A 19,617-nucleotide genomic window follows, 5' to 3' on the forward strand; every position below is an offset into this window, starting at 1 on the left:
TTAAGCATAATAACGTTTTAGCCACTTGTCATTGATAGGATCCATCAGGTCTTTGCCATCCATCTGGGTTAGATGATAATACCCACTTGCATGCGCTTCTCTTATCATGAAGGGTCCCTCCCATTTTGGTGAAAACTTAGATAGTTTTGCCATTCCTCGCCTGACATTGTTTGCTGCCTTTAATACAAGCTGTCCTTCTACAAAAACTCTTTCCCTAGTCATTCTGCCGTAGGCTTCAGTCATCCTTTGTTTATATTTACGGCTGCGCTCTTGAGCTTCTTCTCTTTTTTCATCAAGCCCTTCTAGGTCTTCGCATCTTTCTGCCATAAAGGCTTCCTTTTCTTTTTCTTTCTTCTGCATTTGCATGACTCTTAAAGAGGGAGTCATCACTTCTGCCGGGCTTATTACCTCTGTTTCGTAGACCAAGGAAAGGGCGAAAACCCTGTGGCTGACTTTGGAGAATTTCTATAAGCCCATAGAGCGTCTAGCAGATCTGTCGCCTATACTCCTGTATATTCCTAGCTCATTTTGCTGATGATCTTTATAAGGATCTTGTATGTTGCTTCTGCTTACCCGTTCCCTTATGGCTAATAGAGTGACGAACCTATAGTGCTTAACTTAGTAATATTTTAGCATCTTCCTCACATCACTGTTGACAAAGGGCATGCCATTGTCACTAACAATCCTATGGGGTACTCCAAACTTGAAAATTATGTTCTCCTTGATGAAATTTGCTACTGCTCCTCCTGTGGCTTTACGGAGTGGCACTACCTCTGCCCATTTGGTGAAATACTTCGTAGCCACTAGGATCCATATGTATCCGCGTGATAGTGGATTAACTGGCCCCACTAAATCGAGTCCTCAGGTGTGGAAGGGTCATAGGGTGACCATGATGTGTAAATTCTGCGGATGTGTATGAATTAGGTTGGCTTGCACTTAGCAGTTGTGGCATCTTTTTACAAACTCTGTTGTTTCTTTCTTCATTGTGGGCCAATAGTAACTCATTTGTAGCAGGTATCTGTATAACTTTTTCCTCTCCTGGTGCTCCCCACACTTTCCTGCGTGTGCTTCTTTTATCATCTCACTTGCTTCCTCGAGACCCAAACATTGTAGTGGGTCCCCATTATATCCTTTCTTGAAAAAGACTTCGTCATGCAAGAGATATCACATCGCTAACGCTTGTATCTTTCACTGTGCTTCTGTGCCAAGATACCTTCTGTCAGGTACTGCATGAATGGACTCCTTCAGTCTACTGCAAGCTGGCAGGCCTCGTATTGGGTTTGGACTTGATACGTGTCCTTACCCATGCTTGGCCAATAGTAACCTGCCATTTGGAGTTACGGTAAAGATTGACTTCTCTGTAGAATCCACAGGTCTGATCATGCATTTCCTTCAACTTTCTTTAGGCCTCCTCCTGCCCTACGCATCTTGACAGGACCCCACCTGGCATTCTGCAATACAACTCTCCTCCTACTAAGGCGTAGTATTTTAGCGCCTTCAATTCTGCCATGTCTTCTCCTCTTGTCAAAGATTGTTCCTCCAATCTTCTTCACATTGTTCCTCTTGAAACCTTTCCTTCAGTATCTCGACAATAGATTCCTTCCTTTTACTAACTTCTATCCTGGTGATATCTCCTTCAAAAATTATTTGCGAGCCTAATGCGGCCAGCGCATCCGCATACCGATTCTCGTTCCTTAGGGCATGCTCTATCTCGAACGTTGAAAACTTTTCTTCCATCTTCTAGGCCATCATCTTGTACAAGGCTAGGCTGGGTTCCTTCAAGGAGAAGCTCCCCTTGGTCTGGCAAACCACCAGGTTCGAGTCACCCAGCACTTTCAAGGGAGCTAACTCAGTTAGATAGGCCTCATATTCTGCTGTATTGTTTGAACAGGGGAACTCCAATTTGAATGAAAGCGACACAACCTTGTCTTCTTCACCCACTGCTCTCTGACTTCTCCTGCCATACCTCTTTTGGGACCTCATCGTCCAGTAGGAATTCTTCTTCTCCTAGGAATTGTCCCAACAAGTCTTGGGGCTTGCACAGTAGGGAAGTTCATCATAATCTGCTATAGCCTTTTGAAGGCCATCTGCTGTGTTTCTCCCCATTCAAAGCTATGCCCCTTCTTGAGTAGTCTGGTAAAAGCAAAAGTAATTGATGTCAATCCTAGGATAAATCTCCGGATGTACGAGACCTTTCCCAAGAAGCTCTTCAATTCTTTCACCGTGGTTAGTGGTTTAATGGTTGCTATAGTCGTAGCCTTAGCCGAGTCCACATGTATCCCTTTGCTATGAACCAAGAAACCCAAGAATTTCCCAAAAGATACCCCTAATGCACACTTAAGGGGATTCATTTTCAATTTGAAGACTCTGCATCTTTCAAATACTCTTCTCAATATTTGGACGTGCTCTTCTCGCCTTTTTGACTTCACAACTATGTCATCTACATAGTCCTCCAACTCCCGGTGCATCATATCATGGAATATAGCCGTCATGGTTCGTTGACAAGTTGCGCTTGCATTTTTTAATCCGAAAGGCATCACAGTGTAGTAAAAATTGCCTATGGGTGTTCTAAAAGCAGTTTTCTCCGCATCCCTTGGCGCCATTCTAATATGATTATACCCACTAAATTCGTCCATGAATGAAAACATGGCATTTCCTACTGTAGAATCTATTAGTAGGTCCATGTTTGCCAATAGGAATTCATCCTTTAGGGTAGACTCTGTTGAGATTTCTGAAGTCTATGCAGCATCTTATTTGCCCTTTTTCCTTCTTTACTGGCACTATGTTAGATAGCCAACGCGGGTGTTGAATAGGCTTAATGAAACCTGTGACCAGCAATTTCTGCACTTCCTTGACTATTTGTTGTTCTATTTCAATGTGGAAGACCCTGGCAAGTTGAGCCACTAGCTTGGCCTCGGGGTCCACATTCAATGTGGGCACCACTAGCTCAGGATCCAATCCTGGCTTCTCGCTATAATCCCATGCAAAAACGTCTCTGAACTCTTTAAGCAACAACATCAATTCTAATTTCTCTTTCTCCGATAGTCTTAAACTGATTGAGATAGGTTTTGGTTCTTGTGGGTTAGACCCCAAGTCAATTTCCTCTAACTTTTCTTCTGCCATAATCTGTACATCTTTATCTGTCGCGATTCCTCCTCTTTCTCTTCATTAACTTCTTCCTCTGAACCTTCTTACGCCACGCGGTATACTAAGCTTTTATGCTACCACCCTTGTCTAGGGCCCGCTTGCATATCACATGAGGGCCCTACGCACCTTCATAATTTGTATACAATCCCGCCATCAGGGCCTCATACCCTAACACAATGTGGTGTGTCATCTGACTCCATAGTGGGTGATTCCTTCTTTTCTTCTTTTGTGATAACAGCTTCCTCATATCGGGTTCCGGATCACTTTGGATGTCCTCCCACCTAAGTACGAAGGTACCTCATGGTTTCGATACTAAGCTCTCCCCAGATGGTGCCCACTGGTCGTAAAACATAGTTTCTACTAAATAAGCCTCTGCCTGCCCGAATGGTGATGAATTTGTGGCTATGCGTATCATTCTGCCATTCAACTTTCCCTTCACACATTGATGATAGGTGGACGGGACTAATCGATGCTTATGCAACCATGGTCTTCCCAGAAGCAAATGGTATGAGACTTCCGTTTTCACCACATGGAAGCAGGCTAGGGAGGCTGTTGGACCCACCTTCAGCCATAGCTGAATGTGGCTTGCGGTGTACTCACCTCTTCCCCTGAATCCTATCACTTCCATTGGGCATCCCTGAATTTTTCTCTCTGAAATTCCTGCTACTTGTAAAGTGCTTATTGGGATAAGATTTACGAAAGAATATCAACAAAGGCTCTCTTGATAGGGATCTGATTTATAGATGATGCCAAGTAAAGGGGCTTCCTGTGATCTGAGTACCCCATTTTCATATCCTCATCACTAAAAGTGATCTCACTTGACTCCTGTAGGAGACCTCTATCACCTACAATTTTTGTTGTTAGACATTTTATCCCTGCCCCAGAGGCAATGCTTACTAGGGTCTCTATAGCTACCCTTCGCTCTTTCACTGTGAGCCTCAGTTGGTCGAACAAATTCATGAACTTGGAACTCTTCTGCAAGGTGGTAATTGCTGCAGCAGACAGGGCCAGACTTTCTTCTTTGTCCTCCCCTAGATTTGCGCAAATCACAACAGCAGCTACACCCTTCCCTTTGTGGTTTAGGAGCGGGTTTCTTTGGACTTTAGGCTGGGACAGCTCCAAAGCCACTTCCTTGATTCTGCGGTGTACTAGCCTACGAAGTGCCCAGCACTCTGCAGTAGGATGTTGCATATAGTTGTGCAAGCGGTAGAAGCGTGGGTCCCTCCACTCTTCTTCTATGGTCTCTCTAGAAACTTGATTAGGATTAAAGACTCTGTCTGCTATCCACTTGTCCAGGAGCACATCTAGCTCCTTTGGGCTGCATGGTAGTGGTGGAGGGGTATCGTATTCCCTTCCGTCAGGTTTCCTCTTTCTTTCGCCAGTAGATACTGCCATAGCCTGTAGGGTGTTCCTTTTGTCAGAACTTGGCCTCACTGACTAAGCAGTCTTCCTGGCTTTCTACAACAACTATGCGAACTAGGATATTTCCAAGTTTCCAAGATGGTTCTGTACTCCCTGATCATATTTGTCATACACATTTCCACCAATGCCTTTTCTTCACAATGATCATAGCAGTCAAGTGCTATATCCCTGAATCTTTTGATGTATTCCATCAAATCCTCGTCATTTCTTTGCTTGGTTGCTTGCAAGGTCGCAAGCGTTACTATTTGCTCTTCATGGAAGTACTTAGTACAAAATACATCCACCATGTTATCCTAAGTTGGGATTGATCCTGGTTTTAGACCGATGTACCAAGTGTACGCACGGTCACATAATGATTTAGAAAATTCTCGAAGACATAAGTCCTCATCTGCCACATAGGGGCCAAGAGTATCAATAAACTTGCTTACGTGCTCAATAGCACTTCCCTTCCTGCCATCGTACTATGCAAAAACTCGTGGTTCATACCTCTCGGGGTATGGTTTGCTGAGTATCCTCAATGGGTAAGGAGGTCTTCGTGCATAGAATCTCTCCTTAGACGCTCTGGCTCTCTCCTGCTCCAAGAGAGCTGCTACTTCAGCCATAGTGATGAAACGTTGTTCCACATTTTGCGGAGCACCTCCAACTAGTGTCTCCTCTTTGTCTGTCGCATGCTCTAGATCATGCTGGCTCCCTTTCTCCTTCGTCTTGTTCATCTTCAGCTGACGGATTTCTTCCATCATTTGCTACTGTGAGTGCTGCAAGGATTGCAACACCTCAATAAAAATGTTGGCATTTTTCAATGGGGATTCTTGGCTGTGGTTGGGGTTCAGCCCCCTGTTGATTCCTTCTACCTAGTTAGGTTGTTGCTCGTGAGGCGTTGTTGGCCTAGACTCTGCTTGTGAGGGCACGGTACTCATGTTTCGTGTTGTTCCAGACTTTGGGGGCATGGCTTACGAAGGGTTTTTTCTTTTGTCCCTATCTACTTCCCAACTCCCCAGTGGAGTTGCCAATTTAAATGTAGTGGACCTTTTGTGATTTTGGGCTAGATTGCCTCTTGTTATACTAAGGCCTAAGAGTTTTGGATAGGAGAGTTGGAACCAGTCCAATTGCAACCCACCTTGGGCCGGTTTGTGCACAAATTATGCTCCTTTTGTTGAAACTTTGGTCACATGCCCATGGCAGGCAAAGCTGTTACAGAAAAGTTATGGCAGACAAGTACAGTATGACAATAATAAAGGCAATATGCTTCCTGTTAGATGAAATAAGGAATCCTTTAGAAAAAAAGAACGATATAGCAATAAAAAAACACACGTTATAAGTGAAATTGCAAAGGCAAGAACGGAAATAATTACGATAAATAATAAAATCAAAAGGAAAAGGTTAGTCTGCCATGTTCAGTCATGTTATGGGACTAAGACCAAGGAGGGAACCACTTCTTCAACGTGGGTAACCTCGCTGGAGGATCCTGATGTTGAAATTATCCACTTTGAGTGAACACGCCTGAATGGCTTATGCCCAAACGAATCATTTATCCTCAACAAAGGGTATAGGCTTTTAGAAGGAGAGAATGGATTAACCTATTAGTGTATGCCTGCCATTCTACACTCTCTATTTCTTTTCCTAATTCTCTTTTTTTTTTTGTTACTTTGATTCTCTCCCACTCCTTTTCTTTCTTTCTTAGTGCTCACTCATGTAGTGTTATGGTAATGGTAGTGCTGCAATTCTCTCCTAGTGGTTATTACTGTTGCGATGATGATATTATACACAGCGAAAGCCCTTTATATACTGCCTGTCGTGACTAGTTTTTATCATTTTACCCTTTAATTACTTTTGTCTGGATGTGGATGTCCTTCCCGACCACCTACTGGTTTGTCAGCTGCCCAGCCACCACCACTTACTTGTGCTGGCTATGCCACTCCCCATTACCAAACAAAGAAAATTTCTTTGTTTGTTTGTTCACCATGGCATTCTTATCCACCACAGTGTGGGTATTCTTTCTTACTATCCCTCATGACATGCACCTAGTGGTTCCAACTCATCCTTCCCTCTTTTGGGTGGTATGTCATCTCAGCAAGACATTTCCCCCAAAAGAGTTTGAGCAGGAACCCCGGAATAGGCTTTCCCTTCTCCCCACCGCCAAACCATACTCTCTCTTACCTCTGACCCATGACCCACCACTCCTATATTAGCTGGGTACAAGTTGGTAGTGCCTGGGCCTTGCGCGTGCTCCACTTCTGTGTATGTCCAAAGCTTGTCTGCTGCTCATGCATTTGCCATGAACTAGAGGCTTACCTGTGCATTCTACCGCTCATTCTTGACCTCTTGTGGCATGAACTGTTTTATGGTCCTCAATTCTTTATGACTTGCTTCCCCTAAGGGCTGGGCCTTGCTTGATTATGGGTTTTTCTCTCTTTTAGACCACTATTTGTTCCTTTCGTTGGCTTGCCAGTATTCCTGCCATGCCATTCTGTTATTCCTACTGCGATGCTATTCGATCCATGCTTGCTGGGCCTCTTTCGGGCCTACTGTATGCTCTTCCCTCAATTAGTTACAATGTCCCAATATTGTCATTGGGTTTATACTCATGTTACTTTGGGCTTTCTTGACCTATTACATTGCTTGTGGGCTCTTTTGGCCTATTTCTTCTTCCTTGGGTATCCTCGGCCCATTTTCTTCCCTTGGGCATCCTTGGCCCATTTCTAACTCTACATTCCCATGGGTTTTTACTAACTCTTTTGGGCTTCCCTAGCCCAATTAACATATCCTTCATCCTTGCGGTTCATGGGCTTTCCATCAACTCCTTACTTTCTTACCTCATTACTTCGAGCCTGCTGTTACCAATTTTCACTTTTTTATGTCATATAATGCCCATGGGATTACTGTTTCTTCCTTTGGGCTCCTTTAGGCCCATTTGCTTTTCTCAAGGCCCATTTTTTGTTTATTTTGTGGGCCTATGGACCATTATTCCTGCCATTTGGGCTTGATGGGTTTTTCTCTCATTCCACTAACTCTTTTCCTACCTATATTATTGGGCTTCTTCCTGCTGTTCGCCTTTTCCAAAATGAGCATCAACAAAAATGATGCAAAATTTACACAATATCCTTAAAATTGACTCGCATCAATCTAGCCATCTGTGTGCAAATTTGCACACTTGCTATAGTAACCGTGTATATTTACTCGATTACTGTAGCTTTGCATTTAATAGTTTAATAATTTTTTCTCTCTCCATATTGCTAGATCCCTCTCTTTCTCTCATCTCAAAACAGTAAAGTGGGTAAACCCTCTCTCTCTCTGTCCAAGCTTCCATGGCCGGACCTTGATGATCTTATCGCCACTCGTTGCTACCACTGTGGTTTACCTCGTAACGCCCTTTCTGATCTCACCCATTTTTCGTTCAATATTGCTTTCTTTATTTGCTTTGCACTGAGCTTAGCCACAGCTAAACCACAACCACTAGTGATAGCAGTGGTTTGCAGCAATTTTTTATTCACTTCCTTCTTCTAATTTCTCTTGAGTTTGGGGATTTAAATTCTTTTTATTTAATTTGAGGTTTGGGGATTTAGATTTGGTGCATCTCATACGTAGCAAGCTCTCACAATTCTTGGAAAAATTAAAATTTAAACCTTCAATGTTGAAGTTGAACTGTAACTGTTGGGGCACTTGTTTGATGTTTTTAGTAATTGATTTATTCGTAAGGCATCATGCAGTAAATGGCTACCTTGTTCACATGAGGTAGGTCCATGGGCAACAGGCAAGCCTGAATCTGCACTTTGATAAATTATGTCTTGTGGTGGTTGTAATGGTGGTGGTGGCTATGATATTTGTATGTCTTGTGGTGGTTGTAATGGCGGCTGTGAGAGAGGGTGAGAGGGAAGGTTGAAAGAACTAATAAAAAATAAATATTATGTTGAAACAAATTTTTAGAATAAACAGACTGATGCGACTGTTTTTAGAAAGTAGTCATGTAAAATAGAAAAAGTAGGTTTTTATGCTAAAATAGACAGGCAATTTTGCACGAACTGATGCGAATCCTCTTAACTCAAGTTGGACCCATGGTAAGTGCATATTTATTTTGGATTTTACTAATGTGTGCCCTTAGGGCACACAATAATTTATCATTTTTGGAAAGTTTTCTCGGAAATTGAAAAAATTTTGACAGTTTTTTAATTCTCGAGAAAATTTTTCCAAAAATGGATGGGTTAATGTGTGCTCTTAGGGCACACATTAACCAGACCCATTTAATTTTTCTCATCTACTTCCTTATTAACACAAAACTAGGTCGTTTAGGGTTTGGTTTATAAACCTACGTTTTATCTTCTTCTCTCTGAGTCTCAGAAACACACAAGCGGTAGCACAGCCCTCTTCTCCATTTCTTTTAGTCTCTCAGAAACAAAGTTCTCAGTCCAGCCCAAAAACATCGAATGCAATCCCTTCCGACCCGAACCGATTACACCCCAATAGCAAAAGCCTCATTCAATAAACACTCTGTCGCTCCCGCTGTGTCACATATCTGTGCCACGCGCCTCTTTTCTTCTTCTTCAGATCCAATCCTATTATTGTCTATTGGTTCGCTGATTCCTCTCTCTCTCTCTCTCTCTCTCTCTCTCTCTTCAAATTTCATGGTTTTTGTTTTGGTTTATATGGGTTTGTTAACCATATCAAAGCTTTTGTCTATCTTAATTTCAAATATTATTCAACATATACAGATACAGAAATCATTTGTCTAGTATTTTACCATTTCAAAGTTTTTGGCTTGTCTCCAATGGTAGCTCCTACTTCTAGTGCGGACAAGCAACCTGACAATGTTTATTACTAAGCATCTCTTATTTCATTCACAATTCAAGTACATTCCCAGTGTCCCATTTTCCTCTAGACCATTTTGCTCTGAAAACCCATCTATAAACCACGTTGTTGAGATGGTTTTTCGTATAATTAATAGCTCTCCTTCAAAAAAAACTTGAAGGAATCGTTGAAGTCTAGTGGGATTTTCCTCTCAAATGATTTGATTAATAAGGTTCTAAAAAGGGTCAGGTTCAGCCATGGAAATCCATTACATGCATTACAGTTTTTTTACTACAGTGGGAATAGAAGAGGGTTTTTTTTACCACACTGCTTTTTCATTGGATACAATGCTTTATATACTTGGTAGAAGCCGAATGTTTGATAAAATTTGGGAGGTTTTGATTGAAATGCGGCGAAAAAATTGGCCATTGATCTCACCGCGTACTGTTATGGTTGTTTTAGCTAGAGTTGCCAAGGTTTGTTCAGTTAGACAAACTGTGGAGTCTTTTAGAAGGTTCAAGAAGCTAGTACCTGGGTCTGATACGGCTTGTTTTAATGCTTTGTTGAGGACTGTGTCAAGAGAAGAGTATTGTAGATGCGAGGAATGTTTATCATAGTTTGAAGCATGAGTTTAGGGCAAATTTGCAGACTTTTAATATATTGTTGCCAGGGTGGAAGTCCACGGAAGAGGCCGAGGGGTTCATTGAGGAGATGAGGGAAATGGGTGTGAAGCCGGGTGTTGTTTCGTACAATTGTTTACCTTTTATAAACTGTCGTGTCCTAATTTAAAGGTTTCCACAAGTTGCACAATAAATGGAGTCATTCTTGTGTTTTTTTTTAGGGGTGTTACTTGTTACTGTCACTCAACACGGATTGCCTGCTTTAAATACAATAGGAGATATATATATATATATATATATATATATATATATATATAAATTTTTTTTTTTTTTTCTTCAACAACTGTGAAGATTTCCCATTAAAAAAAAAAAAAAAAAAAGTACTGTGGAGATTGCACGGTACCCAAAATAAAAGTGTTAAGATTGCTACAAATTTAATCAAATCCCAGGTTGTGGGAAGATTGATAAAAATTTATGAAGAGGCATCTTAGCAGATGGTCAGCTTCCAAAAGTCATCTTTTTTTTAAAAAAAAAAATGAAAAAAAAATATTTGAGTATATATTGTGTGAATGGAAGTATCATGATGAAAAAAAAAAAGAATTTGAGTAATTAATAGTACAGCGTAATTAATCCCAAATCTATATGCTTAAGTTTTTAAATAAAAAAGTGTCCCAATATATTATATTAAAACTTCAATTGGATTCTTTCCAATATATTATATTAAAACTTCAATTGGATTCTTTCCGGTTGTTAACTTACCAAGAGGTACGCTTCTCAAAAAAAAAAAACCTTACCAAGAGGTATCAAAATCTATGATAATGTGTGACAAGTCGACAAGATATCAATATTCCTTTTGTAGTTGGAATGAGGATGAGTCTCATTTGCAATTAAAGCAAAGATGGACATAGATGCATATGATTCTCATGAATGAACGTGCAAGGTTAACAATAGTTTATATTGTGGTTGTACGAGAAGCTAATTGATGGTGCATGGTGATGAAAAAGCTCATGGCCCCAAAAAAATTTGTTAGATATAGACGCAAGTAGAAATCTCACATGAAAAAAAAACAAGTTGAATGATTAAAATATAGAAGTGAGCCCAAAACCATAGACTTAAACTTTTGGTGAAATGATGTCCATATATGTGAATTTCAGTTAACTTAATTAGTAAAGTCTCTAATGGTTATATAAAAGATCTAAAGTCCAATCTCCGCCTACACCAAAAATTGATTGGTGTCTTGGTCTAATAATAAAGAGCTACAATCATCAAGAGCAGACGTCATAAGTTAAAACTCTAAAAAAAAATGTCCATACAAATGAAACAGTAAACCACCACTATGGCCATACTCTAATATCAAGGGGGAGGGGGGAGGGGGTGTTTAGCTCTGCTATTCTGCCAAGCTCGACTAAGAAAGAATTATGGGACGTAAAACCAAAAAAAAAATGCTGATTCAAGTATACATATTATATTTAATTATTACACCATTAAATTAACGATAAATAAAAAGAAAAAGTAAGGTCATTACATTTCGACAAAAGACCCACACCCAAGTTCCATAGCTTTGGGTCTGCTATCCTAATCATATAATTATCCTACCCCAGTGTAATGAGCGCGTCAGATAAAACTACTGGGAGTGACATACGGAATAAAAAAGTGTATTTTAGTTTTATCAATACAAATGAATTTTTATTGTTTCAAAGGGGAAAAAATTAACAATAATTGGTATGACTGTAATAAAAGAACAAATCCAGTAGTATGGTGCGGATCAATAATTGCATAGCCATTGTATTCAAGGCGCATGAACATTTTCCATTCATGAATTGAATAGTTGTTAATAACAATATACTGAAATTTGACACTCATTGAGGAAAAAAAAACACTATCATGCATACTTACATTGGACCACAGCAAACCAAATCAGCACTGAGCAAATTACTCTTGGAGAAATCTAATACCGTACTCCATGATAAATTATAAAACTGCTCTTTGTTTCTCTAGAATTGTAAATAGTAAAAAAAAAATCTTAGCACCTAACGATACAGGCTATATGGTCATTGGCATTTAATAATCTAAATGATATCTTGTGCAATTACAAGGCTCAGCATTTTACACCAGTGCCAAACTATTGTTGAAGCTGGAAAACTAATTTAGACTATACTAATGGCGTAAAAAGAGAAGATGAAAAAAGAAATGAAAAAGAAGGATCAAATTAGATCCTGGTCAGTTCTAACAATGAGACCCAATTCCCTCTCAACGCTGCATTGAATAAAATCAAGGAACAATGGTGTAGTATTAAGATTAGAGAGATGCAGGGGAATACCTTGGGCCAAATTTCTGTGCTATAATCTTTTTACATCTCTTTTTCATTCTTCGGTTTTGTATCACCATTTTTGGGGAGGAATGGAACTTTTGGAAGGTCATTACTAGGGGCCACAACCACTGGAGTAGCCATCTGAGAAGTCTTGTTGGCTGTAGGTGGTACAACAGTTTTTGCAATACCATTGCTAACCGGCCCCTGTTGATTCCCCACTTCAATTCTGGCATTGGCATTGACCCCAACATTGCTCTGCAAGTCTTTTTGAACCCCCAATTCACTCCTGGCTAAAGATGAACAGTTTGTCTCTGTAAAATTTCAAGGATGACATTAATTCCCAATATTGAAGCAGGCAATTTGTTCCAGTTGTTGCTATTATTATCATCATCACAACAATTTTGAGATCATATCTATCAAATATGATCTCTACATCTAAAATAGGCAAAACTTGGACAAGACAAAGTTGGGTAATGGAAAGCTGAAAAAAAGGATCTCTCTAGTCTCCATCTATAACAATGCACTATCGGAACTTTTTTTTGTCACAGAGTGTACTGAATTTTTTTATGGGGGTGGGGGATTCAAAAATTTCAGAATCATTATAATTGACTACATAGCAAGACGGATCAAAGAACCAAGTGGTACGTATAATTTACAGCTTCCCATGTGCATTCATGCAGACTTTCTGATTGTTGTAAAGGATATTTTCAATCTTTGCATACATCATAAGAAAACAACTGTCTTTAATTAAAACACACACAAATACTAAATGATTCTAACTTTATCAATTAAAAATAAAGACAAAATAGCAGCCATATTTTGGGGTATTTCTTGACACAGTGGTTGAAGTTTTTTGTTCTCCCAAACAGGGCTTATTCTTTTGGAATTCCTGGTGTGACTATTTTTTCACAGCTCAACTGTCTATCAAGTTTAGACGGAGATTAACTTGCCTTTTATTTCTCCAAACGTGATGAGCCTATTAAGACAATCTCGAAGCTTTGTCAAAACAATCTTTTCCTGCTCTGCATAGACCTCTGTCATGCCTTGTCCATAAGGCAATGGTGAAGACGTGTTATGATTGCCCATCAACCCATTGGGTGAAGCGGATGCCATGAAGACTGCATCTTCTTCATCACACATCAATGCTAAAGTCCCAGGTGACATAGGCCTTCCTTGAGGTGCATCAGCACCATCTGAACTGGAATCTTCAGCACCGATTTTATCGTTCTGGTTTGCACTTGAACAATCATCAGCCACAGCATTCTCAACATTGGGTTCCTTCTGGCTTGGAAACCTTTCCTGAGTTGATGAAGCAAGGGAAGTTTCTGTATGATCTTCTGCCCGCTTTTCTGTTGCACTTCTTTGCTCTAGACATATTAACCAAGTTCAAATGTTCTAGTATCAGTAAAGAATAATTATTTTTATTTTTTTGACAAGCAGAATCAGTAAATAAATCATATAAACCTCTATATGCACCTACAACTCTCCAGTATTGGTAATTTAGATACTGTCGTATCCAACCAGTAATACAAACTTTTTATCACAAATCAACAGATACCTGCAATTGTCTGGGCAGCTTCACCCGAGAGTACTACCAAAACTGAGCAAAGCTCCTTTAAGTCTTGTGGTTGAATAATGTCTGCTAAGAGAGACCTTCAACAATAATATACAAGTTAGTAATCGAACCAAGCAGATGAATGGCATCTCCCTAAAGACAACTATTCTTACCTGTATGTAAATTTTGAAGGGCCTAATGCTGCAGTGCCACCAACACGAACACCTGGGACGGAAGACAATGAAGAGGAGGGTGCAGAAGATTTGAGATGGTTTGCCTGATAAAGATAGAAAACATAAAATTAGATATAGTAATATACTATCATGAATTCTGGAAAGTACTACCCCAAAGTGAAAATGAGAGAATGTTCAGTGCTAATGGATGGTTAAAAATTACAAAATATTTATCCACACACTAAACAATCAGCAGCCATGCCCTACCAATGCAGAACCAATCATTAATGACTTCAGTAAACTTTTCTGAAGAAGAACATAACTCTCAAAATCCATATAAAACACAGATAGGTCAGGTGAATTTTTTTTTTTTTTTGGAGAAGTTTGGTCAGGTGATTTTATTTGAAACCACAATTTCAATAGCAATGATCATCACCATTTGTAACTGATAACCACTCAAAATATATTCCTCTTCAAACCTGCAATCATCATATATACCTGTTGAAATTGCCCAAGCCGGTGTGCAGATGGATCCTTGGCTGCCGTAGTAAAGAAGAGCTCCTGACCTTTTCTTTTCTTTGATATTGGAGGGGATGCATACCCAGAGGATCCAATAGCTCCAGTTATGGCAGCATTCGCAGCCTGCTGAATATATGCCATGTTGTTGCCTTGATCTCCATGGAATAGGGCCTGTCTCTCTTCACTACCCTCAAAATTCTTGCAGTCTATGCATTTACAATTTTCAGAGCAGAGAATGTTGGCTTGGAAGCATTCACAGTACTTTTTGAGACACCCAGATTTTTTGCAATGGCATCCTTTGTTGTGCTTTCCCAATATTAAAACTTCCCCAGCCTCCTCCTGCATATATTTAAAAACAACTATCATTCACTTTTCATTGACATCCCAGAAAAGGGAATAATGTTTATTCTATACTAGTAGGAAAAGGTTCAAATCTGCGTATTAACAAGGTTATTTATAAATTTCAACTTATGAGTTGAGAACATGTGTTTCTCTTTTTTCTAGGCAACTATTTTTTCATCATGGCATTATGCGAAATATTCTAATAATATATAATTCGGAAAAATGAACAAAGAAAAACATGCATAGCCCAAGAAAAAAAGTTAAGCCCATCTTGCACAAACCTAAACCGTCTCTTACAAATCAACTGTTCACTTGCAGATTTATGCACAAACTTCTGGAATGGTATCATAAAGATAGATCCATCATTGTGCCACGATGGCCAGACACGTGTTAAACAGAATCTCTTAGAGACATAAATAGCTTCTTTTATAATAAGATAGCTGAAATAATTAACTTCTAGCTTGTTGTATCTATACTAACCCAAAAACTGCAAGGTCACCTCAGTATCTGGTAAATGAAATTCAAAATGCTGCATTATTAATTAACATACCCGACTATCCCGCACTCCATGTGGGCTGCTTGCAATTTTAGGCCTGAATGCATTTGGATTACGCTCTAAAGTAGCTTCTACAGCTTCTCGTCTAGCAGCTTCATTCTCAACATTGTTATAACAATTTACACAGTTGCAACCATCACAGTATATTCCAGATGCGAAACACTCACAATACCTGATCATGATGACAACAAGAAAATTAGCTTCACATCAGAAAAAATATCTCAAAAGAAATTTTTAGTTGCATAAAATCTGTATCAGGAGTTTGTAGCAAGACAATTAAGGGTGTGAAGTGTCAACAGGAACAAAAAACTATTTACAATATCAATGTAATTTTGTTTTGACTCAATAGAAGCTTAGAATGAAAGCCTCATATTTTTGGATGCTTCAGCAAGCATAAGTCATGGCATTACTAGTTTCCTGATACAATGTGTTAAATGTTAAGTTACTTACACTTGCACAGAGTGGGTGTAATCCAATTTGTGTTTCCAAAATATCTGAACCAAGTGCATTTTAATTGTTAAGCTGTTTTTTAAAAATGAAATACTTAAAAAGTGTTTCGGGATGAATAAGTTTACCAAACCAAATATTGGGTTGAGGTCTTGTAGACCTAGCTTCAACTGAGCCAATATCTGTAATCATGGTATTTTACCATAATTTTTGTGTAAGTGATAAGGGGTAAAACATAATGTTACTTAAACATTGTGTTAATCTGCTCTTATGCAATCATATTGTGTTGTAAGTATGAGCAGAATATTTCATTTGGTTATTGCTAATTAGCTATATAATCTTATTACCACTTATAACATAATTCAGAAGCCTATAGAAAAATTAGAATAAATTGGTTTAAGCTAATTTCATTGGCCTTTGGTTGTTATACAACCTATTCTCAAAAGTATTCTTTCTCCTTTGATGATGTCGTAAATCATTTTCATATCAATTACAACCTTTTTTCCCCAAAGAAAAAAATTATTTCTAACTAATAGCATTGCTTTTAAAGAAGACAGTATGCACCAATCTGTTGAGGAATGTCATTCATCCATCCAGTTTCCAAAACAAACTACTCAAGCTATCCCAAAGTTTGTTAATCACCTTGAACCCATGGTAGGCTTGGGATGGACTTCTAGCAACAAATTCAAACCTTAGGGATGGGCTTGCATTTGCCTTTAGCCTATCCCAACCCTATCAATATGCACCATTATCTATCACAAAGAGTTATCAACCTGTGCATAATGAAGAATCAAAAAGCAAACTGCAGCACAAATACAACACACACACAGAGGAATGGAAGATAAAACATATCATTCTCGTAGAATTCTACAAGCTACAATTTGGATTTACCACCTTGATGAGACTACAAAGATTGCATGTAAATGTGCAACTCCTTAGCTAAAGAGTAAATTAAAAAGTGAATTATTTCTGTTCCTTTTTGGTCCATGAAGAATATTAAGGCAAAAATGGTTCCAGCTCAAGTTATTGAACCCAGAATTAAATGATTATAGAAGTGAGTGGGACCACAGCACCATAATAAATGTTAGACTATCAAGTTTTATAAATAAATGAATAACCATATATATTATACAGCAAAGTAATTGAAGAGTAGAACAAAAAATCAACTTATTGATGAAACACTTTTCATACCAGGAGAGTATGAAGAGGTCATATACTTACAACTTTAAGCATCGTGAATGTTTACAATTGCACTGTTTTTGCTTCTTCGGAGTGCCGTCTTTTACTTCAGAATTGGGTTTTGGTCTTGATTTTGGAGAATCTGGTTTTCTGCAAAAAGAAAGGGCAGGGTTATACCAAAAATAATAGACAAATCTTGAACTTCTATATGAGGATTTTTGCTTGTGCCACATTGGTAAAACATTCACGTTCCAATTTCACCACCACCAAGATTACTCTTCAATGATCCAAAAGGAAAACCAATTCCAACCCCAATTTCAGACAAATACATTTGTGGATGGGAAGCAGAATTACTGCAAAAGCATTTTATTAGCTTTCAAACAAAAATTATTAACAGACCAATACTTTTTTTTTTTGGTTAAATTAACAGACCAATACATCTTCAAACATAATGAATAAATCCAAAAGAACCCATTACACCTTTGTAAAATTTATAATATGAAAAAGGGTTAAAAACAAAATGCAGTGTTTCTGGCAATCTCACCATTCTAAGTTTAAAAGAATCAAACATGCAAGGAAATTTTTAGTGCAAAAGAACTAAACTTTTAGTGTGTACATGCAAGTCTTTCTGAGTGTAAAAGGACTAAAAATTTGCATTATTTGGAAAGCAATTTAATGCTATAAACATACCAATTAAATAACTACAAAGATTCACAAAAGCAACAATGTAAAGGAACCAAATTTGAATAAGTACAAAACAATATCTAGGATACAGAAACTTTCACTGTTTCACACTTCAAAACCAAATCTTTAAGAACAAATTACCAAACTTTCACTCCATATTCACACAATTTCACATAAACCTCACCCTCCAATAACCAAAGCTTCAAATTAAAAAATAATAATAATAATAATTTAAATCATTCTCAATGAAATCAAAAAGTTAAAAAACTGCACAAACTCCACTCATTGTTTTCCAAAAGACCAAATATTTTTCAAATTCATAAAGCATTATTCAAAAAAAAATTCAAATTTGGTTCTTCAAAAACCACAATAGAATTGCACAAACCTCACAGGCGCTTGAGCCAGCGGCTGCGTCGTCGTTGTCGAAGGAGGAGGAGGAGGAGGAGGAGGCGGCGGAGCCACCACTGGCCTCACCAAAACCTGCGGAGGCTGGCTCTGAGCCGCAACCGCCACTGTAACCGTCACAGTCTGAGTCTGCGGGTATTCCGGCAAAACCACAGTAGCGGAGCCGCTGGAGTCAAAAGCCGTGAAATCAAGCTGCCTCGCGAGTTTCTTAGCCGCCGGAGCCTCCGTCGTCGACGAGCAGGCCGCCGGTCCGTCCGATTGAGCCTTCTTCGGAGGGAAATCGCTTCCCTCACCTTCCCCCATGAAATTCAACAAAACTCAATTCCAAAAAATATTATTTTTTTTTTATATATTTAAACTCAAATAAATAATCACCGAAATTCCTCAAATTGACACAGTTTCAGATCCGAAACCGAATTGGAAAGCCACTGAAACATAGAGAAAACATAAATTACGCGATTTCGTAGCTCCAAGATTTGAACAATTGAGAGAGGGCTTTGATAAACGAAATTCAAAAAGAAATTTTGAGTGAGAGCTTGGTACTGAGAAAGAGAAAGAGAAAGAGAAAGTAATGGAGGTAGGGAGATGAATGAGAAATAAATATCAAATAAGAAGAAGAGCAAAGGAACTTTTGTTCTTGTTTCGTCTCTGCTCCCTCTCTCCCAAGCTTTTGAAATTCAATTTTGTTAATATTTGACGGTGTGATTCGCTTCAATAATTTGATCACACGGTTACTAATCTCAAATATCATCACACGGTGGAAATTCATAGAAGTTAGAATACTCAGTGGTTGACCGTCGGATAATAATTTTCCACTAAAGTGGTCTCTAATTCTCTTCTCTGTAGTCGAGAATTATATAGTGCGCTTGGTATCACGGAGGAATCTGAGGGTTTCAGTGACATTTTGCCACGTTGATGAGTTTTATTTGACAGAGTGGAAAACGAGGGAGGTTTTTCTTTTTATTTAAAGATTCTCCGCTCCGTTATTAAAACTTAAAAGTGAAAATAAAAATAAAAATTGGCGCTAAAGGGTCTCTCAGAGGGTTTGTTGACTTGGAGGTAAAACCAAAAAAGCATTCCGAGGTGGCATTGCAGATTTTCTAGTTGCTACGAGGCCACGAAATGGACGGACCAGATTATAAGTATTGATATTATGGCCACAAATCTATATATATATACTAGGCTCTGAGCACGCGCGTGAGAGGTTCTTCTATTTTTTGGGTAAGGGTTAATTTAGAACATTTATTATAATTTGGGATTACTACATTTTTCAATCACAGAAAAAAACCTAGGGGTATGATGAGTATTATGTGTGGTGTGATGAAAAATTATTTTACCACACATAATACTCATCACACCCCTAGGTTTTTTTTTGTGATTGAAAAATGTAGTAATTCTAAATTATAATAAATACTCCAAATTAACCCTTACCAAAAAAAATAGAAGAGCCTCTAAACACGCGTATGAGCGCGTGC

General features: G+C 38.7%; 1 protein-coding gene across 1 annotated transcript; it reads right to left on the reverse strand.

The window, feature by feature from the left end:
- Positions 1–11,783: 11,783 nt before the first annotated feature.
- LOC142622545 (protein tesmin/TSO1-like CXC 5) lies at positions 11,784–18,798 on the reverse strand. Its single transcript, XM_075796036.1, has 8 exons — positions 18,123–18,798; positions 17,096–17,203; positions 15,422–15,599; positions 14,509–14,868; positions 14,011–14,114; positions 13,841–13,935; positions 13,233–13,649; positions 11,784–12,593 (listed from the first exon to the last, which is right to left on the reverse strand). Exons 1-8 carry the CDS (start codon positions 18,443–18,445, stop codon positions 12,322–12,324), a joined length of 1,857 nt encoding a protein of 618 aa, XP_075652151.1. The 5' UTR covers positions 18,446–18,798; the 3' UTR covers positions 11,784–12,321.
- Between the last annotated feature and the right edge of the window lie 819 nt (positions 18,799–19,617).

This window comes from Castanea sativa, chromosome 1, assembly GCF_040712315.1.
Source record: "Castanea sativa cultivar Marrone di Chiusa Pesio chromosome 1, ASM4071231v1".
Taxonomy (NCBI): Eukaryota; Viridiplantae; Streptophyta; class Magnoliopsida; order Fagales; family Fagaceae; genus Castanea; species Castanea sativa.

Coding starts and splice junctions, on each gene's coding strand:
- LOC142622545 (XM_075796036.1), bottom strand. CDS start 18,445: ATGGGGGAAGGTGAGGGAAGCGATTTCCCTCCGAAGAAGGCTCAATCG. Junction 17,204..18,122: donor CTGGCTCAAGCGCCTGTGAG/GTTTGTGCAATT, acceptor TTCTTTTTGCAG/AAAACCAGATTCTCCAAAAT. Junction 12,594..13,232: donor CACGTTTGGAGAAATAAAAG/GCAAGTTAATCT, acceptor GAAATTTTACAG/AGACAAACTGTTCATCTTTA.